Source organism: Prunus avium, chromosome 4, assembly GCF_965620075.1.
Source record: "Prunus avium chromosome 4, drPruAviu1.hap1.1, whole genome shotgun sequence".
Taxonomy (NCBI): domain Eukaryota; kingdom Viridiplantae; phylum Streptophyta; class Magnoliopsida; order Rosales; family Rosaceae; genus Prunus; species Prunus avium.
In genome coordinates this window covers 23,503,886-23,529,481 of record NC_142287.1, presented here as the reverse complement: position 1 = coordinate 23,529,481, position 25,596 = coordinate 23,503,886, and the positions used below count along the sequence as shown (strand labels likewise).

Below are 25,596 nucleotides of genomic sequence, written 5' to 3'. Positions count from 1 at the left end.
CTGGTAGGCATACAAATTGGGTTCTATTCTAATGATGTTGACTTGGGCCATAGCTCAATCTACCAGACAACCCAAATCGAAGCCCATTAATCTGAAATCGAAAAAAGAGAAAAAGGAACGAAGAACGGAAAGAAACAAAACAAGTGTCATTCTGTCTGTCTTGGACTTTGGCATATGCGCATAAGAATAAATGACGATAAGGATTTAAGCCCATTTCTCCACTCTCCCTCTCTCTTGTTTCACTCCCCAACTTTCCCATCCGTTTTCCTTTTCCTTTTCAGTTTCCGACTATCCAAACAAACAAACACCAAACAAAACAAAACAAAAAAACCTGAAACCTCTGCAAAAACCCAAATGAATCATCCTCAGCCCCCGCAACCCCAAGACCCATCGGATCCCCAACTCCCCCACATCAGAATCCACCACCCTAACTCCCCACGCCACCACCCCAACTCTCCACGTCACCACACCTCATCCGCAGGCTCCGCCGCCACTCCCACCCCCACCGCCGGCGCCCGCCGAAAGCTCGGCGTCGCTGTCGACCTCTCCGACGAGAGCGCCCATGCCGTCCGCTGGGCTGTCGACCACTACATCCGTCCCGGAGACGCCGTTGTTCTCCTCCACGTCAGCCCCACCTCCGTCCTATTCGGCGCCGACTGGGGCTCCGTCGACCTCTCCATCAATACCAACGACGACGTTGACTTCGTCGACAATCACGCCTTAAACGACTCCGTCAAGCAGAAGAAGCTCGAGAACGACTTTGATGCCTTCACTGCTTCCAAGGCCGCCGATCTCGCCAGGCCCTTGAAGGAGGCTCAGATTCCCTTCAAGATCCACATCGTTAAGGACCATGACATGAAGGAGAGGTTGTGCTTGGAGGTCGAGAGGCTAGGGCTCAGTGCCGTGATCATGGGGAGCCGAGGGGTTGGCGCCGCGAAGCGTGGAAATGACGGTAGGCTTGGGAGTGTGAGCGATTATTGCGTTCATCACTGTGTTTGCCCTGTTGTTGTTGTACGGTTTCCGGATGATGACAATGGTGCCGGTGCCGGTGCTGGTGGTTCTGCTGTTGCTCCTGCTGCTGTTGTTGCGGTCAAAGAGGATGACGAGGAAGAAGCCGTGATCAAGCCAGTGGTAAAGGACGAGCATAAAAAAGGTTAGGGCTTTTTCGCTGATTTAATTGCTAGTAACTTCAAATTTGGGTCTTTTTTATTATTTGATTAAGATTTAGTTTGTTTAACTGGCGATTATATCATGTTGGGTATGATTGGCGCACATTACACCCATATGCATATGTCTGTTAGTAGCAATGGGGGTGTATGATTGTTTCGTATATCTGATATGAGAGCTACAAAGGAGAACTTTTTCTGTTTAGGAGTTACTGATGCAATTAGATGAGCAATCTAAATTTCTGCAAAGGGAAATTTTAAATTGTTATATCAAGTGAGGGCTTGTGCTCCTCATTGTTGTTTTGCTTCCGAAGTATTGTGAACTGCAAATCGTTTCTATTGTATATATTATGGGTTTTCAGAACCAAGGTTGATTAAGCAAAGTTTGATATTTTGCAATGTTCACAATTCATGGCTGCTCTCTGAAGCATCATGAGGTTCTTTGAATGTGAAAAGAATATTTTGAACTAGATTAGCATGGACATTTCCTATTTAAGTTTGTTTTACTTTTAGAGTTGCTTGGTCTTTCCAATCTCCACTATAAGCTGTATGAAATTCTGTATACGATCCTTATGCACTTGAGATTTGGCCTGGTTAGCTTATCACTAAAATATCCTACTTATGAGAATCCTTTTCTTTTTTCTGCAAGAAAAACTATTGTTTGGAATTTTTTTACCCTTTGGTAGTGCTGCCAGATGCTTCGTCTAAATAAAAGCAAGTCCACCTCTTTCTATCATTAAATGTCAGAATATGTTCCCCATGCCAAAAGCGGTATAACTTAGAAATATTTTGCATATTTATCATGTGTTTGGGAATATTCATTTGCAAATACCACTTATTTTGCTAGTTGGCCATTTCCTAGACCACATCTTGCATAGATCTATGTTCTGTATAAGATTCAGTAGCCTAAGGAGGTTGTTCACATTGCTGGCAAGTTTAGTTGTAGGTTCAGTAGGCTAAGAAGAGGCCAATGCTTGCTTAACTAGTTTGCTGCTCATAGTTTGGTAGCTCCCTTGTATTCCCACTCTGCTGGATAGTGCCGTCATGCTATTTTGAGATGAAAGGCTTTGCTCATGGATCTAATCAGGGTTCATGCATTGTTAAGAATAAAACACTAAGTAGGTTTGTAGGTTTGCTGTTCTTTACATGTCTAGTTGTCAGGGCCCAACCACATCTTTTTGCACCTATAGAAAGTGATAAATTAATTTTTTTGGTGATCCAAATTCTTCCTCTCTGGTTGTTAATGAGGATAGGTACGCACTATCATTGGCTTCTAGAAGTGCTGCTGGCTTATAGTAAGCAGAACATAAGAGTTTGTTTTGTCAGTAAGTTTAACTGATGTGACGTTATGACTCATATCATGTCATCGGGTAATAAAATGTTCTGGAAGGAAATTTTCAAAGTGACGAAACTTTGTCGAAATGGTTATTCTTAATGGGGTTCAAATTTCTTCTTGTTTTACCTTTTTGCATTTCCCTGAAGAACATTTTGCACCTGTACCCATGAATCTTTGGTGAATGTGTTTAGGGTGGTGCAACCCGTGTAATCTGTACCCATGATGGAATAACTAAGAACAATTTCTAAAAGTTTTTACTCTGTACTAGTTTATCCAGCAATGGATTACGACATTGACATGCATTGTACTGTTTCACACATATTTTACAATAAATAATATGCTTTCATTTGTTTTAAGTAGCAGCAAATCTTTATATTATGGAATTTTTGCATGATATCAACTAGGTTCTTGTCTTGTTGTTAGTTGTTATTCTAATAGGTTTATGAGCTATGGGACATGTCTCTTCTGTACTGGTCAGTGCAGTGGAGACATTTTAGTGTACAGTTTACGTAATCATATGAAAAGTGTTTGTCTGTGGATGTTCTTTTCTTTATTTTGGGGTTCTGAACTTTATACTGATCTATAGAGTGAATCTTTGGATAATTTACGTATTCATGACACTATTACTGTTTGTTTTGTGCAGATGCTTAGTATGTATTCCGAGTCGTAGTTGAATCCTCTCAAGTACAGGTAAGCATTTGTTGTGCTAAATCTCTCTTTTTACTTGATCATAATATGTTGTTGCACTATTGTCGCGACACACATTTTTCAATTGTTTTGGATACTTTTGTATTTTGTTGTGTAAGAGCTTGTATCCACGTAGACATAATCACACACATTCGTAAACACTGGCGCCTTTTCTTTCTGTACATTTCCTGCAGCTTTCATTTATTTTTGTTCACGATTTTCATGCAAAACAGGTGCTGCTTTGTCACGTGTTCGATTTTGTGGTGTTTATGCAGAGTGTGACCAAGTCAACATGGTTTTAAATTGTGCAGTTTGTGTAGATGTCTGAGTCAACTGGGATTGGCTGACACGTTGAGTCCAGACTGCATGAGTCAAGACTGCTTTCTCTCCTCTCCGACAGCTTTTTCTCAAACGTATGAATTTCTGGGAGGATTGGAGATGCTATTTGTATGGTGAATGAGGTTTATGGGATTCTGTGAGGCCTTTCCTACTTTGTTCAATTGCTTTGTGACTCATTTGTCTCCTTTTAGTTTCAAGGATGTGCTTGTTGTTGCTTGTTAGTATGAAAATTTAATTATTATATCTTCTTGTGTCTAATGATTTTCTCATCAGAATTACTAGACATGTTTATTAATTTGTATGGCTAGACAACCCTAAATCATTTGGTATGAAAAGGTACTTTCTTTTCTACCATAATTTGGACCGCGTAATATTTTGAAGCCATTCATTTTTCTCATGTCTATGATTTATTCTGACAATGAAATTTCCTATTCTTTCCTCATTTCCATTTTCTTGAACAAGTAATTGTGTTCTTGAAAAACCAGTGAATTTGCTGCCCCTCACCATGAGGAGAAAGCTAAATGCCATTTGCTTTTGGATGTTGGAACGAAGGTAAAATAATGGGGTAGTTAGTGACTGAGTTTGTAGGATTCAGATATATAGTAAAAAATTACTCATATGTGTGTGGGCGACTAATCGTAGCAGTCTTTAGAAGACTCATGGTATGGTAGAGTGAATGATGTGGATGGAAAGCAAATTGCTAAGCATGATGGTACGTGGAAACAAACAGCTACAGGCCAAATGCATCCTTATCCTCAACTGAATTTGAATGTTGGGGTATGCAAATATACATGCACCTTCTCAGGCCATCAATATCACACAACTTTCCATCTTTTGGGCAGAAACCCTTATTCCATATCCCAATTAGATAGGATCACAGGCATTTGTTGGTTAGCGAAGGCTTCCATCCACTAATTTATTTTCAAAACGACTCGTTTTTGCATTTGGGTTTTGTCTCTTGACGTTGCCCAAATTGTTGGTCAACTTGCTTTGCATCACGCACAACCTATTCTTTCAACACGGATGTGTGGTGAAAAATCAAATCTCAATCACATCCTTACGAAGTTTGACCGACGATGAACGCATATTTAGTGTCTCTTATACGTATTATTTATATAAGCTATTTGCTTTAGCATAAGGCGATTAAGATTAATCTTATCTAATCTCCTTGAGAATTGGGTCTGCCCTGTCAATTCATGGATATACTACGATATCATGGTAGACCAAGGTCCGACATTCTAGGCGCAGATGATAGCTTATCTTCTTTTTAGAAACTGTTAGCATCAATCGTTCATGCACACGTGAGTAATTGTGAGTTGCAAATGCATTATAAGAAAACACGCCTCACAATCACGAATTATGTGAACAACTAATACTAGCATAACTCAATTCTTCTTTTCACATGTTGGGGCTGGCTGGCTCTGCCTCATCAACTCAAGCATGGTGTATATATGTTCCTCACAAGAACACAATATAAGCAAATAGTACTACAAGTGACAATTTGAAACCAAATAATATTTATATCCCCCAAGAATTGAAATTAAGTCAAAAGCTCAACCAACACAAATAAAACATTTCTATTTCTTCACCAAACAAAAAATAAAAACTAGACAAAGTCGCCGCCTCCTCATACCATACATTAAAATAAGGAGGAGTTTTCCAATCCCATCAGCCACTAGTTCCTCAAGTTATCAACTGCCACCACATCTTCTCCATCTCCATTCAATACGCGTCTTTTTAAAAAAACACAATTGAAAAAATCAACTGAGGCCCCCACCCACATATAAATTTATTTTATTTCTGAGGTTGAGACTTAATTTTGCAAACACACACCAAAATGTCAACATTAATTAAATCGGAGCGAATCTTAATCTTACATTGATTGGAAAATCAAGGGGTCAAATATTAATTTCATATGGTTATCATGGACAATATCAACATTCAATCCAACAACTAGCACTATGTATTGTGTGGTTAGGAATTTAAAATGAATTAATATCAACGGCTCTGACCATCTCTTCTGGGTTCGCAAATCCCGAGGACCGCGGCGGACGCATGATCATCACCGTCGCTGATCACGTCCGTTTGATTTTGAAGACTCTGAATTGAGCTCACAATCGCCGTTGATCTTAACTCCGCTTCACTTGATCTCTCACTCAGTAAACGCTTCTCTTCGCCCAGTCTCGCTCGCTTCAACAGCCTCAGCGAAGCCAACGACGATGTTTCGTCGCATCCCAAATCGGAATCTGGATCTGCATTCTCTCGCATTCGCTTCGACACCACCAAAAATTCCTCCTCCTCCTCTTCTTCTTCTTCACTACTCGAACAACTCACCGCAGGCGGAGGCTCTGCCGCCGCCGAATGCGAACAAGACCACGGAACCACCTGATTTTCATCCTCCTCATCATCATCATCATCATCATCATCTTCATCATCTTCACCATCATGACCACCACCATCATCATCATCCTCATCATCAAGAGCAACATCGTCTTCGTTCTCTGCTTCGCTTTCTTGATCCTCGTGCCGCTGAAACTTAATTCCACGCCTTTCGACGCAAATCTCGCAGACCGAGACGGTCGGCGTGAGCTTGGGTCCCGAGCCCATCCATGGAGTCGGCGACTGGCATCCATGGCAGAGGAGGCTCCTCGGGTGCTTCGCCACCAGAAAATTGGCTCCGTGAACTTTCTCATCACAGTCCCAACATAACTTCGCCTGGTCCGCCTCGCAGTGAATCCGAGCTCTCAGTCCACATAGCTCGCACTCTCTCATTTTCTGCTTCTTCGTTTCTCTCTCTCTCAACCGCAGAGCAGAGCAAGATATATGGGAGAGCTTGCAGCGTTGTAGTGGGTTACGGAAACAGCCCTCTAATTCAGATTTAATTCCCTAGCTTTGTAGTGACTACGACAGTGGGATCAGGGGTATTTGCGTCTTTGTACGGAGAGTGAAGCAAATTGGGAAAATATCTTTAGCAGTTACTTCGAAGTTGTTTAGCTTCTTCTTTACGACATGCTCGGCAGCCGTTTAGCTTTTATACCCTGCACTGAGGTCCACGCATTTCAAATTCAGTTTTAACCCACGCCACTCATACAAAGCTCACGTGATCAGCACGTGAGAACGCATCAGACCTCCGCGTGTCAATAATTTGTTGGCGGATGAGTTAGAATGGTATGGGCGCTCCCTACAATCCTATATACTCGGCCTACCACTACAAATTTAGAAAGCCACCATCGACCCAAGAGCACCACGTGTCGCATAGTTTGGGGAGCGAAAGTTTGCGTGTCCTGGAGCAATTACCGGGCTCAGTCCAGATATTTTCTTTCCTTAGATTCGATGCTGACGTGGCGGACCCACAGTACAACCTGTGGGCACCTCCGGATTCCAAGTGTCGCCTACGTGGATGGGTCGCACGCCACAAGGGGCCTTGAGGACACGTGACGCCCACGTGGGCTCCGTCTAATGGATGTTGCTTTGGCTCGGGCCCATAGACCCATACCTAATTCTATCCATGCCTCGGCTTTCGGCTCCGTCTTAATGAGTAATAATAATTATTTGGCCTCATCTTTTGGTTTTTTTAATCCATTTATTTTAGCGGATTGGGAGATATTATTGGTTTATTTAGTCTAATATAAAATAGGGAAAAGAATATTGGGATAAATATTAGGAGGGCCCATGAGGTTATGGGCAGGGAAAGGGTTGGGGTCATGGCGGTATTGTGTCCATGTCCCAAGGAATATATATAAATATAATACACAAAATTAATTTCTTTCATTAGTAAAGGATTATTAACTAGATAAAACGGTATTAGTTTCTTCCATTAGGAAATGAGAAAAATTACTCGTTTTCTTAATGGAAAGTTAAACAAAATTTTCATTTTATGATTATATAATTTGTGTGACTGGTTATAATTTATATAGTCTAAATTATTCTAAATTAATCTAATCTTTAAGGAAGGGAATTTGAACTTGCATACAAAAAGGCTAGTTCATTGCTTTAATCAACCGGCCTAACTTACATGTGTTGTTTTATACTGATTTTAAACGAGATTAAACGTTGTTAATGAGTGTGTATATCATGTAAAGTGTAATCAAAATCGAAATATCCAATTCATTACCTTCGTTTCATAGTCCGAGACTGAAATAGATCAAATGTCCCACAAAACAAAAGAAGGCTATTGTGGCATATGATGGATGATATGGCAATTTCACGTGATGGTCCTAGGTGGCATATGATTACATAGTGGGGGAAATCTTGGCGTTGCTGAGGTGGAGGTATGGGCAGTTGTAAATTGTCGAGCCAATGCAGTGGGGCAAAGGAATTGTATTGGAATTGTGTGGAAGAGAAGTGTTTGCGGTGAGAGGGAGGAAGGTTGAAGAAGATATGCGAGAGAAAGAGAGAGAGAGAGAGAGAGAGGTTCTCTGAATCAAGACAGAGGGGAAGGTGCATGTTTCTTTTTCTTTAGCAATAAATCCAAAATCCAAAAATTCAACTCCCAAACGAAAGCAGAAAGCAGAGATGAAAAATATAAGCCCCACATCGAAAATAATATTAATATTAAAAATAATATCAATATTACTAATAGTGGGCCAATGACCCCTTTATCTGAAATTTAATAGAAAGGTGATGGCTAGTGATGTGCAGTAAGGTCCACCAATAATTTAGCATGCAAAATTTTCCCATTCGAAATTTTTGTATTTAAATATTTTTATGTATTGATAAATTTCTCTTTTGACATATTATTGTATGATGATTGGAAAATAAAAAAAAAAGATGTGGAAGAAACTTGGGCCTCTCTCTTCGTATTACGAACGTTTTTGTGAGATTTGGTCCAGTAAATACTGTGATGTTGTGGAAGGAGCCCAGTGGTACAAAATGCTCTAAAGGCCCATTCTGTGTTAAAAAGTTGGGTTCTTTAGACTTGTTAATTTGGAGATATGCGATGGTAAATTGGAATACAGTCACGTGATATGATTATAAATATTTTATTTATTTATATTTCAACGTTCAACACATGTATAAATTGCTTTATATTTATTTTTATAGTTTTAATGAGTCAATTCAATTCTTCTTATGTGTTAAGAGTATAATAAGTAAAAATAAAATAAATTGAAATATATGTTATATCAAATTAGATCGAATCATTATCAGGTCAGATTAGGCAAGATCCAAATTGATTCCGTTAACTTAACGGGTTAACAGACTCAGAGTATAATCGGGTTATCAAATTACACCACCAAATCAATTCAAATCAATTTTAGAATGAGTTGAGTTGATTGGACCTAACCATCAAACTGAACCGGGCTTTAGCCCATTGAATCTCAAGCTACCCACTTCGACCCGCGGGTCACAGGCCAAACTATAGGCGCTACTTATGAGATGACCAAATGAAATGTATCAACAACGATAACCTCATCATGACTTCACCTATATATACATGGAAATTATTTATTTATTGTAAGAGGAAATTTGCACGTGAAAAAGATGAGAGGTAGCTGATCATATCATATTCATAGCTTGTACGGTAGTGAAGAAAGTGAAGAGTGAGATATGGAAGAATGTTTACGTGAGAGAGAGAGAGAGAGAGAGAGAGAGAGAGAGAGAAGACAATTAGACAAAAAGCGAGTGGACGAAATTGAGGGAGAGAACTTCCAGGAAAAGGGATGGCAATATATACTGGCATCGCTGAGGAGCCAACTAAATTAATCACTATATGCTATGCATATTAATTACAGACAGCAAACAACACAATCAAAAGGGAAGGGACCAGAGGGCCAGGCCTATATGCATGATTTTATCCGGGAGCTTCTTCCGACCTTCTTAATATTCTTTGTTACTTTTCTTTTTCTGTTTTTGTTGCGGGTTTTTAGCAACCGCATTGGTTTCGTGGAGAGAGCTTTCTTCTCCTTCCCGGAAGTTGCATGCATATCTATATATCTATAATTATACCTTTATGATACAAAGCGTTAGCTAATTAAGTTTAACTAAATAGTTGCTCGTGGGATATAGTTTAGTTGGTTGAACTCTTCCACCTCCATCAATGTGGGTTAAAGTTTGAAACTCCCAGACACCTAATGAATATTTAAGTAAACCCCCTCCTCAATCGCTAAAATAAAGTTTAACTAAGTAGTAATATGTAATTAATATCCAATTATTTTGTATGTATGTTTCATGTTGGGCAATTGGGAACCCTACCTTGTAGCAGACTGAAAGGCATAACCTAATTTTATATTATTTATTTATTTGTATTTAAGCCAAAAACACACTGACTGCAGTACTGTAAAACCAAGGACTTAACGCCCCAACTTTTTGTGGGTAGCCTTAATTCATAAATAACTCACGTCCACTTCCAAATCCACAAATCTTTTTAGTGCTTCTAGCCTTGATCTAAACCCAAGAAAAAGTACTTTTGTCATTTTTCTTAAAAAGCCATTAATCAAGGTGTAAATTGCGCATGTTTGCTTATTAATATTTGCTACTGTTCTCCATATAGATATCCAACAATTGTATGTTTTACGAACAAATTTGAGTTCCAAAATTTGATTCCATTGTCTTAAAAAAATAATCACAGATAACATAGAAAAAATAGTGTTTCTTAAAAAGAAAAATAAAAAGAAAATAGTGTTACTAGAAAATTAATTTGAATTATGAATCGATAACGTATGAGTTCAACACATTGACACATCTTATGTTGATTTTTAAAAAAAAGATAGTGGTGAGGTGGGTTTCAATATTCCTACTAGAAAAAGATATGTCATAACAGTGAAGGTAACTCATAGCCCTAGTTCCCTACAAGAACTTTATAAACAGAATATCACACGAGTCTTGCAGAGTTATAACTTGTTATACTAGTTGTCTTGAACATGTGGACTCAAAAGGGGAGGGGATTTTGCATTAGCTTTTACCTTTTTGGTTACTGGTGGAGGGAGATTCAAACTTTTCTTGTGTGGAGGGAGATTCAAGCTATCCATTATTGAAATTATCGAGTTCACGTGAAAAGTTAATTAGATTACAAAACTTTTCTTGAAAGTTGCTTTCTCTCATGGTTCAAATGAATGATTTTCATGTATATTCTCAATGCATGGCCCATCAAATGGTGAAAAATTAATCTCCATTGAGATGTTGTGTATCAGTGTATAGAACTAAAAATCTAACCTCGGTTAAACAAAGTCTTTATTAAACCCACAAAAGACCATCACACAAGAGATCTAACCGAAACAACATAAAAATTAAAAGCTTAAACCCCTCACCATGTCAACTAATTGAGAAACCAAGTGCATTAATTTCTACAATTTGAGTACTTGATTTACATAGAATATGGGTTTGATCAATTACATGACATAGAAGTACTTGACATACACATATCACAAGAACAAGTTACCACAAACACAAGGGAAGATTAGACTAAAACCAATACAGTCTAGTATAATAATCTTCTCCATCACAAAATCAAACCAAATTACAACACAAAGTCACTGTCAACCGCAAAGGGAACGGAGACTGCGTTCTTGATTTACACAGAATATGGGTTTGATCAATTACATGACATAAAAGTACTTGAAATACGCATATCACATGGTTGAAAATAAAGATGGATCTTCCAATTGATTGAATTACCAAAGAACATTGCATTGATACAACTGGATCAAAGTTATTAATTAATTAAACAAGATATGACAAGAGACATGATCATTGGAAGCCTCCTACATGTACTTGATGATCATTTACATGATGAGGAGGATGATCAAAGTTTTCCCTCCACAGCTGCTTAGATCCATCCATCAAACCTGGACTTAACCTAAACATGAGGATGCAAAACTCAATCTGACTGAGGGCCCCATCTCCATCCAAATCACCCTCCATCAACATCCACACAAGCTCATCATCTCCCATGTCATTCAAGCCCAGCACAACGCAGTTCCTCTTCAAGCTCTCAAAGGTGATGAGCCCCTTCTCCACATCCATCAGCAAAACAAACCCATTGCAAAGCTCCCCAATAAACGCTTCTTCTCCCAGCCTCGCGATCATGGACGGAAAATAGTCCACAAATTCAACTGCGCTCATCATGTGGTGATGATCTAACGATATCATGGTTTGGCTGATTTAAATATTCCAAACTAATTTGTATCAAGTCGTTGAGAGATGGGGGTGGAGGATATGGAGGCCGGAGGGGGGCTATTTATTGGTGAGGGAGTGAGGAGGGTAGAAATATATGAAGAAAATAATGAATTTAATTATTTTGTGTGACTTTCTTGGTAGCTCCTGTTAACTGTAGGCAACTTCTTCTTTCTTTTTCTTTGGTTCTGTGATGAGCTTCTCCTTCCTGGAAGCTGCATGGGATCTCGGGGATCTTATGCATATTGGTGCGAGTGGATAAAGTTACAAACTTTAAGGAGAGAGGAAATTACAGATTAGCCATACTAAAAATCATGCTTTGTTTTCTTGACTAAATGACAAATAACTTGCGGTCATAAACACAACTGTGTTTTCTTTTTGTTGTTGTTTATTTTTAGTTTTTGAGTTTTAACAAACTTACTACACGAGAATGGATTGAAATTTTTTAAGTGCAACAATCACATTGTCATGTGATATTACTAATTAATTCACGTATTATAATATGAATAAATGAAATTATTGCCATTTCATGAGCCTAAGATACGGTTTCATCGAGCCATATATGTTGTTTTTTCAGTACAAAGGACTCACTTGTTTGGTGGAATATGATGATCATGATAATGTTGGGTTTATACAATATGTGTTTATAGAGAGGTGCACATACACATAACCAAAAGGTATAATAAGGCGAAAACCATAAACTTATCATGTACAGGACAAAACTTATTGATAAGTGGTACAACATATCATGAAAGGATAATTACATCCTTGACAGTTGCACCTTTCCTGCAGAAATCATAAGCGAAAACCAAAAACCTTCCCTTCTCCCTTCTTCTTCTTTTTCTTCTTCTCTTTGGTATACATATTCTCACACAAGGGCATCTCCATATTGTAATTAACAGTCTAACAACGTTGCATTAGCGATTCAATTTTATTAATCTATCTTTACATGTTGGTCATTTTTGGTAGTCTAGCCATGAAATATTAGTAAATTCTATATAACAGATAAAATACACTAACACATATTGTATTTAAAAAAAAAAAAAAAGCAATATATGACCATAAACAGTACCCCAAAAAAAAACAAAAACCACAGTTAACAATTGGAATATGTATAAAATATATAGCACTGTCCCATAATCACGTTTATATCATTTGTGCTTACGTTCACATCGTAGGACCATAAACATCAGTGTATTTGAAAGAACTGATTCGTAAATGTATAAAGGCAACGGATAATGTCCCATGCCTATTACATAGTAATATGCATCGATCACCAATACCATGGTAGGATGGGTATATAGGCAACGGATATTATCCGTTGCTAAATGTCAATTTTGGCATAGTGACATCTGAAATACGTGAACTAGATTAGCTAGTGCATTCAAAAGTATAGGCAGCCCTTCTCTTCTCCAGCTTGTTTGCATCACATATAAATTATAATTGCACCATGCTGATGTTGCACTTTTGTTTTAAAATAAATCTTTGTTGTTAAAATATTTCAAAGTTAAATTTGATGGTGATAAGTCGATGAGGTAACGTTCACATTGATTTGGTTGCTTGCATCAGTCCCAACAAAAAAGGGAAATTTCAGTGCAGCTTCCTTCTTATCCTTCTTCCTTGTTAGAGTACAGCCACAACATATATTTCAGATTACTCATTGCGTTTTGATGCCCCCCATTCCTTGCCCCACTGTTATTTAATTTTTGTTTTGCTGGGTTAGGTTTCCTGCACTAAGCTGTGTCTATCATGTACTCCTTTCCCAGCTCATGCTTATCTTGTATTCTCCTTTTGGCTCCCCTGTCTGGGGTTTATGAAGTATCTTTTATGACCAAAAAAAAAAAAAAATTCCTGCTAACCATGTATTTCAAGTCTTGTACCAAATATTTTGACTGTCCTTATCAAAATACGGATAACACTAGCTACAATGGATATATCTAGAAATGGAAATAGTTGCTAACAATTTGAATGGGAACATATTGTTCGGTTCATTTTTACACATGATTTTTCATGTTATTCACCTATTATTTTGAGTTAGTTCTTGACATTTTATAGCTTTTTACTTCCTTTTTGTGTTTTCTTAGATTTTACCTTGGTTAGAATGAAAATGAGCTAAAAGTGCATTATTGGTTATAAATTCTGATTTTGTTCATTTTCGTAGGTCAACTTCTTGGCCTTGGATCAGCATGCTCCAATGCTCGGATGAGGTGAAGATCTTCATGAAACTTGTTCCAATGGATGTTAACTACAACATATCCAAATTTGAGCTCCATTGGACAAGTTTAGCCTATCCAACTGATCCTATATGTTACAGCAGCTCTGGAAATCCGAAGTAGGCCAGTTTTTTACCTCCATAATGTTATCTTGATTCTTCTTGTTACCATAACACTTGGTAACAAGAAATTACTTTGGTTGAGAGATATTATCTGAAACAAAGAGCATCTTGGTGAAGACAATAACAAAAGAGCCCATCATGGCAAGGAGACAAGGCTTAAGGCTTTAACAAAAGTAATTGTTTTATATTAAAAGATATTTTGGAAAAGCTGGAAAGGAGGAGAGAGGAGTGCAAAGAGCATCAGCCATTGAAGGCATTCTATCATTCCAAACTTAGCAGAGATTTTGAGAGCTAGAGAGCAAGAAGGAGGAGAGCAAGGAGCAACCAAGGGGAGGGAAGAATGGCACAACAATTAGAGAGAACCTTGGGGAGCCTTGAGGCAAGGATCCAAGGGGTTGAAGATGCATTCTCTTTCTCCTCTTTGTTCTTAGTTTCTTTCATTTTATTTGTTTCTTGTAATTTCTTAGTCTCAATGTAACTTCTTATTTAGCTAGGGCTTAGGTTGAAGCCCTAAACATGAAAACCTTATTGTTTTGATGCTTGAGTGTATGAATTTCTAGATATTGTTGATGAATTCCAATTCACCAAATTAATCTATCCTTGATGTATGTTCTTTTTTGATTGATCACCTTTGAAAGCATGCTTCTTGAGGTTGTTGGGATTATGTGTATCTTCATGTTATCCTAAGCAATAAATGGATGAAGTAAGAATCATCCATGTGAATTGGTTTCTTGAATACCTAATGTAAACACCATGCTATTAGGGTTCTTGTGGTGTTCATATTCTCTTTGAGCTTAATGGGTTTTTTTTGTAATTGAATCAAAGTACTAAGCACACCTAGATTCGGTTATAGGGAAGGCACAAGCATTGTAGCACTCGTACTGCACTTTACGTATATTAGAGAGAATCAATGCGTCTTGAGCCACTCGTACTGGTCTTGATTGCGAACATCTTCATCAACACGTTTAGAGTTCATCACTTGAGTATTCATGAACTTGGGTAGAATTGTTTAGGGTGGATTCCGAAACCCTAGTGTTTGTTACATTTTAATTTCACAATTTGATAATTCATCTTTGGCCATTCTCATTTAATTTCAAGGTCCATTTACTTTCATGCAATAGAAATAGGTCACTTCAAACAAATCAAAAACCCCCCCCCCCCCCCCAAATGTGTGTGTGAGTTGCGTGTTCGACACGTTATGTGTCTTTGTTACTGAATTTTATTTGTTTCTGTAATTGTTTTGGACTTTTGGTCCGCGCTGTGTTCTTCCATTTTCTGTGCTGAATCCAACCGTATAAAGAACGTGAATTTTGGACGTACGGTTGGAAAGTTATAGGTCAAAAACTGGACAGAGGTCGAAACTGAAAAACAGAGAAACGAATCTGCCCAAAAACGACCGGTCGTTACTGTTCAGGCGACCGGTCTCACATGAATCTGTCCAAATGACCGGTCGTTACTGTTCAGGCGACCGGTCGCCACTGTTCACGACCGGTCGCACTGTTCATTTTCACTGTTCACGGCAAGGTGATAAATAGGTGATAAAAGGGTGATAGAAAGTGTTGTTTCTGTTTTTCTTTGGTTTCTTGTGTTGTTTCATTTCTTTTACATTTCTTTACTCATTTTTAGTTTCCAATTTGCATTTGTGCATTTGTGGTGTGTTAAATTAGTGTTCTTTACGTACTCAAATTAGAACTTATAGGAAGCCGACAAGTTCTTCGTGGGATCGACCCCGTACTTACATAATCTATACTTCATTAGATTCGTGCACTTGCGGGTATTTTTAATTGGTTGTTTGCACATTAATTTGTGTCCTTTTAGGAATGCAACACATATTTATTGATCCCACAAAATTTCTACTTTTTCTTCGGTATTGCCTCACACTTTAATTTTAAGTCGTATGTGTATTACAATTTACAAATCTAATTGAATATACTCATATATGGTTTATTGTTTATGGTAAAATACTAAAGCTAAAAAAATACATGAGCAAGATGTGAGTTAGGCCAGTTGACTATGACAATGAGTTTGCACCCTTGCTGACACAGCGTGGTAATAGATTGACTAAAACCTTAGCTTAGAACACATAACTCTAGATGTCCGAAAAAGTCCATATGTCATGGCGGAGTGATGAGTTTTACTCGCAACACCATTTTCTTTGAATCGACGGATCATGATCATGATTATGAGCTCGGAATCTAAATCTGCAGTTTACCCGATTCACCATTGCACACACATTTCTCCAGTTCCTCTTCGATTGCTTCTGGCATTTGCTCTACATCACTTGCACCCAAATTCGAATCCCCCGCTCTATAGATTATGGTAGTTTAGAAAGCTAAAAAAATTTCAACTTAAAAAAACCTATCAAAATTCTATATCGTAATGGTTTTTGTTTCAAGGGGCAAAATGAAAATTTTCAAAATCTACTGGGTACTAGGGAGAGTGGTTTTACACCCAAATTAAAAAACTCAATGGCATGACTGACATTCCAAGTTTTCAATGCATTCTTTCAATTATTGCCATTCTTCAAAGGACAATAGTGATTTTCAATTCATGTTACCAACAATCAATTTCTCTATCATACTTGCCACTACAATACACATGCAAAACATCAACGGAGTCTAGTTCAGTGGAAAAGAACATTAACTTGCAGACCACTGGTCTCAAGTTTTAGAACCTCCATGGCATCTTGATAGCGTGTGTGTGAGAAATTTCTCTATCTCATGTATATATATAGAGCTTCTATTGAGAGATCCCTTAAATAAGCTTATTTGATGGACACCCTTGTAGAGCCATCTCTGCATTGTATTCCACTAATCCAAACCGTCTATTTTTAAGATAATCATTCAAAGATCATCTCTACAAAAAATCACTTGAATCCGATATCATTTGACCACTCAATTGAGTTATTGAAATTTTAGTACTTTCTTGAAACACCGTATTCATTAATTTTGTAGGACACAATTGGATGTCAAAACGATTTTCGATTTGTCTAATTCTTTGCAAGGATGATCTATGAATATAGACTTTAAAAATAGATGGTTTGGATTGTTGAAAAAAAATTCGTAGAGTACCCTAAATGGTGTCCCTCAAATAAATTATTTGAGGGATCCCTCAATAGAAGGGACTATATATATATGCAAAACAAATTTGGGCTGAGATTTGTTTAGAGCAGGCCCAAGTTGGATGAATTGGGCTTTGGGTGTTGCATAAGGGTTGACTATCAATCCATTAACCAGGAAATGGTCTAGAAGAGTTCAAGAATGGAGTCGTTCTATAATAAGGTCCATATATAAGGACTTCAAGTTAGGACCTAGTTTTAGTCATTGAATTACTTTGATTTTGTAAAAAAATTTCACTCTCAAATAAACCTTTTGGGAGATGTGTGGTCCGCTTCTAAGGTCCATATATGGAGGCCTCATTTTAGAATTTCACTTAAAAAATGAAGTAGTTTTGATTGCCAGAATCTCGTTTTGATTTTGGGCTGTTGTTCATGGAGATGTAAGGAAGTTAATCTACGAGTATATGCCCAACAAAAAGCTTGGAGCTTTTCATCTTTGGTTTGATCCTCTTGAGCCTTAAGCATCTAGTTATTTAGGTTTTGCTTACCGAGCTTAAACCCTTCTTGCATAAAGATATAGCTTTAAAAGATAGTAAAAGATTTCCAGCCAAAAAAGAAAAAAAAAGAAAAAGATCCTTTCAAGATCTCTTGCAATATGATTTACAAGGCCTGTCGCAATTTCCAATTTCCCATAATAATAGTGAAGCGCTTCTCCCATCCCAAATCTTCAACATTATTATGGGAATTGAGAGAGAGGCGTTCTTTATTTGCACCAAGATTCTATACTTAAATCAAATGGCTTGGAGCAATTGCTCCCAAGGAAAAAGTTTTGGGTTCGAGTCCTAACATCGGTATAGTGTGTGTGAGTGTAGTATGTTCGTCCATCTCTATAGGAAAGATGCTAAAAAAATAAATTCAAATGGTATCTCAAAGCAAGCAAATATTTTGTCAAATAACATAGCTAGAACATGTGGAGAGGTGATGTGAATGAAGAAGCAAAGAGCATTCCTTTGTAACTCAAAATAAGTGATCAATTACTCCCCATTAACGGTCTTCTAGTTTCTTCCTTCCATTGTTATGACCTTCCCGAATCCCGAGCAAGCAACCCAAATGCACAAAGCAAGTAAGATGTAACTCTCTCATCCTCAGAGCTCTTTTTCTCTGCTCCAAGCTCTCGTCTTCTTCATAGATTTATCATGGTAAGTTAGGCTTTTAACTCGTCAAGTTGCATCTGCAAATTCTCGTTTCAATTACATTTTTTCCCTCTGCATAATCTCATTGTCCAACCATGATGTTTTAGAATTTGAAATCAAAACTAGAAACTGTTGCAAATGCAAGAATCATTTTCTTTTATTGTGGTCCTTGGGAAGCCATGGCGGCTTGTAGTGGCATTGTTGTAGTTTACTTAGCAAGTTGTTTCTTTTGTCAATAATCAACAGCACCTCTCTTTTAAATGTTTGACTACATGCCCCCAGTTGGACCCATAGACGAATTGAACCTAGGATCTTTGATGCAGGGGTAAATGCTCATAACCACTTGAGCTATAAATCTCTCACAATTGCATATACTTCTTAATATTATATTTCAGGTTCTTCAAGGAAAATATTATTTTTTTGAAAAATGAACTTTTTAAAAATACAAATGATAATATAAATTACTTTAAATTAATTTACTTGATTGGAATTAAACTCGAACTCAAGAGGCTTGACTCACTACATTAACCGGCTGAAATAACCCACTTCTGCTTAGAGCTTGTACTTAAAACTATCTAAAATGAGATTCGAATTTGTGTTATTTTCTAAGAAAATAATTATAATGTGTGGGGCTTGGCCACTGTGGGAGCAAATTTCCTCCCACAAGAATATTCGATTGAAAGATTCCCCTTTCTTCTTCGCCGCCTCTTTCTCCCTGCAAAATAAATTGGATAAGAGGACCACACCCGGGGGGTGTTGGCCAAAGGCCCTCCGATGCCTAAGTTAGTTCAATTGATTTAGGAAAAATTAATAGCTAAATAGGGTACGGAGATATATATATGTGGTGAAAACCGGGCGGCCGGAGCCTTATGTAAAAGAGAGAGAGAGAGAGAGAGAGAGAGAGAGGAGGTGGCTAGGATTTGTGAAGGGAAGAGCTCTCTAGAGTTTTAGTAGAAATTCTGACGTACCTCATTCCTTGTGCGTGGCCAAGTATTTATAGGGGGCCTTGACGAGGTTGGTGTGGTTGGTGAGGTTGGTACATTTAGGGATTTGATTAATTAGGGAATTAATCAAATCCCTAATTGTGGTAGGTGAGGTTAGTGGGGTTGGTGTATTTAGGGATTTGATTAATTAGGTATTTCTCAATTTAATTGGATAACCCCCAATTAAATTGAATAACCCCCAATTAGGTTTAGTAATTCCCAATTAGGTCAAATAATCCCCAAAAGGAAAGAATTACTTGACCTAGGGTTCTGATTTAATTTGATTCCCACAGCCACCACGTACCACCTTGTTCTTTTCTTTCTAGGACTGATATTTTTTATTCTTGCGCCTCAAGATTGATTGCCATTAGATCCCGTTATTACTAGCTTCAGTGACATTGGCGGCTTTCAGGTATGCCTTAACTTCGTTCCAATTGATACTATTTTAATCATTCATGTCATAGATGACATCACGCAAAATGTGACAGTCTTCGATGGTATGACGTGATACATCTTCGTAATGAAAATAGAGTGGAAACATGAGTTGGCTTTTACAGTATCTATAGAATGAGCTTCTTTGTAACTTCTTGGAAATCACGAAGAGGATTCCCCCAAGGCGTCGCGTTTTTGCCAATGAAAAACAACAAGAATTTGCAGATTGTGCCAAAAGCTTTAGTGAAGTTTCAACAACATGAGACGTAATTGACTTGGACAATCTGTGGCCAATTTTGGGGCGTAAACTTGATTAATATCCAAACATATAACAAGTGTGAGAATCACAAGTTAATGATATAATTAGAAATTAATTTTTTGAGGACCACTACACTAGTGGTCGTTTGTAATTAAAAACAAATTAGTTGGGGAGATGTCAATGGTAACTCTCTCTCTCTCTTTCTCTCTCATATTATTGTAATGTAAGTAGAGAAAGTAATTAGTCGTCCTCATTGAAATACATAGTCACACAAGTCAGTCGGCGACGGCCATGATGTCTTGCTGATCAAGAAGACTGAAAACAATTTTCAACATATTTTTATTTTTAAATTTTCATAAAACTTAGTTTTACCTTAATTTATGAGCCAACTCTCTGTCGTTTGGTCATAAAATAATTGTTTGCCTTGCCAATAGGGTCTAACCTAATAAAAAAAGGCTTTGACTTACAGACCAATAATGTTATATTCAAACTCTTATGACACTTTAATAATGTGTAAAAATTTAACTTAGACTATCACTTGTATTAAAAAAAAATAAAATAATAATAACTGTTGGCCCCACAGCCCACAGAACCATTAAACTTTTGGACCCTTGCAACCACAGAAACAGAACCATATCTTCTCTCTTGAATACATAAAATTCAGGCATATATCAATCACCACTCAATTCCTCTACATTTTTATTTTGAATTATTTAATTAAACAGTGTTATGGTCCTTTAAAAGGAGCTGGAGGGGGTAGGTAATCGATATTTGTGTGTGTTGAGAGAACGCACATACCAAGCACAAAACTTGCCACAATAGAAGAAGATATGGAGAGTTCTTCTAAGCTCCCCCTTCATCTCTGCCATGTCCACAAGCTATCAATCTTCATCAACCGGACACATATATTCTTCCACTCTATAGCTTTAGTCTTTTTGCTTTACTACAGAGCTTCTTTCTTCTTCTTCCAAGACACTACCAAAACCAAAGCAACCACCTTAGCATGGCTTCTTGTGTTTGTCTCGGAAATCTTCCTATCCTTCGAGTGGCTCCTCAGCCAGTCTTTTCGATGGCGTCCCGTTTCGCGAACCGCTTTCCCAGAGAGGCTGCCTGGCGATGATAAGCTCCCAGCTGTTGATGTGTTCATCTGCACTGCAGATCCGGAGAAGGAACCAACAGTAGGGGTGATGAACACTGTGTTATCTGCCATGGCAATGGACTATCCGCCAGAGAAACTTCATGTGTATCTGTCCGATGATGGTGGTGCTGCTGTGACTATGAAGGGTATGAGAGAGGCTTGGAGGTTTGCAAAGTGGTGGCTTCCATTTTGTAGGAGGTATGGGATCAAGTGCAGGGCTCCGGAGGCTTATTTCTCTGCAGAAGAGGAGGATGCTGATTTTGGCGGCAGCGAGTTCATTGAAGAGAGAGAAGATATTAAGGTGAATGAGAGTTGAAATTTATTTATTTTGAAAATTAGCGATAAAATGAGAGTTGAAATTTTTGCATACTAACCAATACAACATTTTATTACTTACAAAGCTGGCCATGGAACATGTGTGACAATACATTATATATTATATTAATGGTGTTTCTAGCTACCAGAGTTGATGGGGGAGATTTGGGTGCAGGAGAAATATGAGGTGTTCAAGAAGAGAGTGAGAGAAAAAGCAACGGTTGGGGACACAAGGAGCAGACTGGGTCGAGATCACCCTGCAGTGATTGAGGTATATTTCAACGTTTGGTATTGTTTGTTGACTAATGTAAAAGAAATCTTTTACTTTTACACCTTCTAAATAAATATCAATGAGTTTTTAGGTTTGCCAAGTTTCCAAGTTCTTCTCAGGTTTGCCAACCGACAAGTGTGCATTTTCCTATTTTGTCCTTTACTAATGGATGTATATATAACACGCAGTTAGCTAGATGGAAAGCATTCCATACCCACACACACACAAACCCCCCCCAACCCCCCCCCAACACACACACACACACAAAACAGAAACAAAAATGAAAACAAAAACAAAAAGAGAAAATATATGTCCCCACCCCTAACGTAAATTCATGATCTGGAAATTTGGCAGGTTATTCAAGAAACATCCAGTGATGATGCAATTCAAGAAAATGAAACCAAAAGTATGCCTCTCCTTGTTTATGTTTCTCGTGAGAAAAGGCATTCTCATCCCCACCATTTTAAGGCTGGAGCGCTCAATGTTCTTGTATGTATCTCTTTCTTTTGATCTTGTGATCTTTCGCTAATCTTCCTCTATTTATGCATTTACAGTAATATTCTCTTATCAAATATCTATAGTATATTCAGTATTACCAAGGCTATGAATCTAGCACCACACATTCAAACTCATAATTCATTTTATTATCGATTCAAAGTGACAGTCTGACATAACTTATACATGTCCGACTATTTGACAAGTGAACAATTTTTCTACGTATCCAGGTATTTATTTATTTATTTACGTGTAAATTAATATATTGTGCACTTATTGTTTTTCAGCTACGGGTCTCTGGTGTGATAAGCAATTCTCCTTACATATTAGGGCTAGATTGTGACATGCATTGCCATGATCCAAGTTCGGCTCGGCAAGCAATGTGTTTCCATCTTGACCCAAAGATATCACCCTCTCTAGCACTTGTTCAATTCCCTCAAAAATTTCACAACATCAGTAATAATGATATCTATGACAGTCAGCTGAGGTCGGCATTTTGGGTATGGATTCAAGGACAAAACTTCACTTTAGTTATACATGAATTAATATATTTAATTACAAATTAGCCCCTAAATATAATTAAAGAAAATCATATATATATATATATATATATATATATATATTATGTGCAATAATATATCTGAAAATTTTATGACTTGTTGGTCTTGACTACTTTCAAAGCTGCTATGGCAAGGTTTTGATGGGGTTGGAGGGCCAAGTGTGTCTGGTACTGGCTATTACATCAAGAGGTTGTCCTTATGTTCAAACTCCATACCTGAAGGTGTGTTTTTGTATATATATTTTTTACTTGGATCGACTTGGTAATTGCAGCTGGCTAGCATATATATATATATATATATATATATATATATCATATAATTCATATGTGTCATTGTCTTTGTTGTACCACTGCGGCTCACACTTAATAAATACCAAACAGTCAATCACCCAGTTTTTGTCAACTCATCAACACCAATCATTTCAGTTTGATTGTATTAATCTTTGCTTCAAGGAATGCTATGGTTTGAAAAAGAAAACACCAATCTGCAATCACCCATAAAAATTAAATTGTTATTATCTTGACAAGTTTATCCTAGGACATCAGGTGCAGGGTAAATGCTCTGCGCTTAACTATATTTGAGCTACGAACCCCTTATCCATTAATAGTATATATTCTTAGACATTATATAAGCGTGTATTTGTAATCATCCATGTACATTTATCTTTCTTGTATGTTCTATTGCTAATTACTAGTTTCAATATTGAATTTCCAGATGGGGATCCCATGAAACTTAGACAATCTTTTGGTCCATCCAATGAGTTCATCAAATCCCTCCACCAAAACAAAAAACCTGATATGCTCATCCACAGAAAGAAAGCATTGCTAAATGAAGCCCAACTTCTAGCCTCTTGTGCCTTCGAAAATGGCACCGAATGGGGGGAAGAGGCAAGTACAAATACTATTAAGCCATACCCATTGAATCATTCAACTTAATTAATAATAATAATAATTGTGGTCTTTTCTTTCATTTATGGCAGGTTGGTTTCATGTATGGGTCTGTGCTGGAAGATTACTTGACAGGGTTTCGCTTGCATTGCAAAGGTTGGATTTCAGTGTATTTTAATCCACCAAGGCCACAGTTCTTGGGCAGTGGCACCACCAATTTGGATGACTTTTTAGTCCAAGGGACTAGATGGACCTCTGGGTTGGTTGATGTTGCTATCTCCAAGTTTTGTCCTCTTATATATGGCCCTTTGAAAACGTACACTTTCGTTCAAAGCATGTGTTATGCAGAACTTGCTCTTTTCCCCATTTTCTATTTCTTGCCGTTGTGGTGCTTTGCTACCATACCTCAGCTCTGCCTACTCAATGGTATTCCTTTGTACCCAGAGGTAATTAAAGTTTTTTTTAAAAAATATTTCTTCCTATCAAATATGTTTTGCGCAAATGATTCAAGATAAAGAGTACTTATCTTTAAGGAAATCCTTGTACATAATAAAACAAATCTATCTTTTGTCACGCTATCTGACAACAAAGACTGTGAATCTGAACTATTGACACCAATTAAAAGCCTCAATAGTTATGGATGTTTGATTGTTATTGGCCCCTAATTGAGCACATATATGGGTTCCTATACGAACTAAATGACACAAACAATTATAAGTAGGGACATGTATCTATGCTCATTTAGAGGACAATAAACATTAAACATCCGTGAATATTGAGGTCATTTTTACTAGTGCATGTAGGTTTAGTCTTGATTGAGTGTGTGGATCACATACACAGTCTGACAGTCTGACAGTCTGACAATCTGATAATATAAATATTTATCTTATAGTCATCCATTCTATTCTACTGTCCTCATAAAAAAATAATTCTCATCATAAAATCTTCAATTGATTTAGTGTCATGCAATATCCTAATATATATTGGTCTCGTTCTTGGATTTGCAGGTCTCAAATTCATACTTCATCGTATTTTCGTTCGTATTCCTATCGTCGATTTTGAAACATTTATACGAGGTTCTCTCAACGGGATTTACATTTCAACATTGGATAAATGAGCAAAGGATATGGATGATGAAGTCAGTTACATCTCACTTATATGGTAGTGTGGATGCCTTCATGAAGAAAATTGGTATGAGAGAAGCCAGTTTCTTCCCAACCAACAAAGTTGACGATGTTGAGCAACTCAAGCGTTACAATATGGGGGTGTTTGATTTCCAAACATCAATATTATTTCTTGCTCCAATGGCTGCTTTGGTGATCTTGAACATGGCTTCCTTTGCTGTTGGGATTTCTAAAGTCATATTTTTAGGGGAGTTGGACAAATTTTTCATACAAGTATTCATACCCTTTTATGTCATTTTGATGAACTACCCTATCATTGAAGGGATGCTGATAAGGAAAGACAGGGGTCGCATTCCACCATCAGTCACATTACTCTCTGCCGTAGTTTCCTTGATTTTCTATTTTTTGGGTTCTATTATTTTCATGTAGCAAGGCCAATAGGGCCATGGCCGGTGTCCATGATATTTCCATTTTTCTGAGTTAATAATATGGTTTGTATGCTTTTATTGTTCTTATTATTATTTTTTAATATAAGCAATAGTCAACTACAAGGTGTCAAGATGGTTCAAACCTAAGACCATTGCTTTGCAAGTCATGGTCCTTTTCTTTTCTTTTTCGAGTACAAATGATAGTCTAAACTACATGAGGGTGAGAGTTTCTCACACACACTATTATGATGTCATAGAGATTCGAACTTGCTACCACTTATCTGCAAATCAATGCCCTTTTCTTTTATTCATTAGAGAATTCTACTGCTATCTTTTAAATTAGGCGTTCTATAGAGTGGAACCATAATATGGAAGAAATTTCACCAATAATTGTGTTTGATAATGACGAGAGCTGAGCCCAACAAGTTTGGGTTGAACCTAGCCTAGCCTAAACTCAACATAATTTAAGCCCAATATG

General features: G+C 37.5%; 4 protein-coding genes across 7 annotated transcripts; 2 read left to right on the top strand and 2 right to left on the bottom strand.

Moving 5' to 3' along the window:
- Positions 1-289: 289 nt before the first annotated feature.
- Positions 290-3,771, top strand: LOC110749039 (universal stress protein PHOS32). Of its 3 annotated transcripts, none has more exons than XM_021949041.2 (3): positions 290-1,153; positions 3,146-3,192; positions 3,501-3,771. In XM_021949041.2, exons 1-2 carry the CDS (start codon positions 355-357, stop codon positions 3,151-3,153), a joined length of 807 nt encoding a protein of 268 aa, XP_021804733.2. In that variant the 5' UTR covers positions 290-354; the 3' UTR covers positions 3,154-3,192; positions 3,501-3,771. The 3 variants fall into 3 exon arrangements, with proteins under 3 accessions (XP_021804733.2, XP_021804735.2, XP_021804732.2); XM_021949043.2 differs by having other exon boundaries at positions 3,465-3,771; XM_021949040.2 differs by having other exon boundaries at positions 3,423-3,771.
- Positions 3,772-5,341: 1,570 nt separating this feature from the next.
- On the bottom strand, positions 5,342-6,528 carry LOC110749040 (uncharacterized). The gene has a single exon (XM_021949045.2). The coding sequence runs from the start codon at positions 6,298-6,300 to the stop codon at positions 5,527-5,529; it is 774 nt and encodes a 257-aa protein (XP_021804737.2). The 5' UTR covers positions 6,301-6,528; the 3' UTR covers positions 5,342-5,526.
- A 4,686-nt stretch (positions 6,529-11,214) lies between these two features.
- LOC110749041 (calcium-binding protein PBP1) lies at positions 11,215-11,616 on the bottom strand. Its single transcript, XM_021949046.2, has one exon. The coding sequence runs from the start codon at positions 11,614-11,616 to the stop codon at positions 11,215-11,217; it is 402 nt and encodes a 133-aa protein (XP_021804738.1).
- Positions 11,617-20,656: 9,040 nt separating this feature from the next.
- On the top strand, positions 20,657-25,205 carry LOC110749055 (quillaic acid 3-O-glycosyltransferase CSL1-like). 2 transcript variants are annotated; one of them, XM_088252807.1, is made up of 8 exons: positions 20,657-21,339; positions 21,496-21,624; positions 21,979-22,113; positions 22,407-22,619; positions 22,801-22,900; positions 23,394-23,566; positions 23,659-24,012; positions 24,574-25,205. In XM_088252807.1, the coding sequence occupies exons 1-8, from the start codon at positions 20,731-20,733 to the stop codon at positions 25,117-25,119; spliced, it is 2,259 nt and encodes a 752-aa protein (XP_088108933.1). In that variant the 5' UTR covers positions 20,657-20,730; the 3' UTR covers positions 25,120-25,205. The 2 variants fall into 2 exon arrangements, with proteins under 2 accessions (XP_088108933.1, XP_088108934.1); XM_088252808.1 differs by having other exon boundaries at positions 20,658-21,339; positions 21,529-21,624.
- Positions 25,206-25,596: the final 391 nt, after the last annotated feature.

What these genes read in the sequence shown, in the direction of transcription:
- LOC110749039 (XM_021949041.2), top strand. Translation starts at nt 355, where the DNA reads ATGAATCATCCTCAGCCCCCGCAACCCCAAGACCCATCGGATCCCCAA.
- LOC110749040 (XM_021949045.2), bottom strand. Translation starts at nt 6,300, where the DNA reads ATGAGAGAGTGCGAGCTATGTGGACTGAGAGCTCGGATTCACTGCGAG.
- LOC110749041 (XM_021949046.2), bottom strand. Translation starts at nt 11,616, where the DNA reads ATGATATCGTTAGATCATCACCACATGATGAGCGCAGTTGAATTTGTG.
- LOC110749055 (XM_088252807.1), top strand. Translation starts at nt 20,731, where the DNA reads ATGGAGAGTTCTTCTAAGCTCCCCCTTCATCTCTGCCATGTCCACAAG. An exon ending in AGCTGAGGTCGGCATTTTGG is followed by an intron (nt 22,620 to 22,800) that starts GTATGGATTCAA and finishes CTACTTTCAAAG; the next exon opens with CTGCTATGGCAAGGTTTTGA. An exon ending in GTATTCCTTTGTACCCAGAG is followed by an intron (nt 24,013 to 24,573) that starts GTAATTAAAGTT and finishes TTGGATTTGCAG; the next exon opens with GTCTCAAATTCATACTTCAT.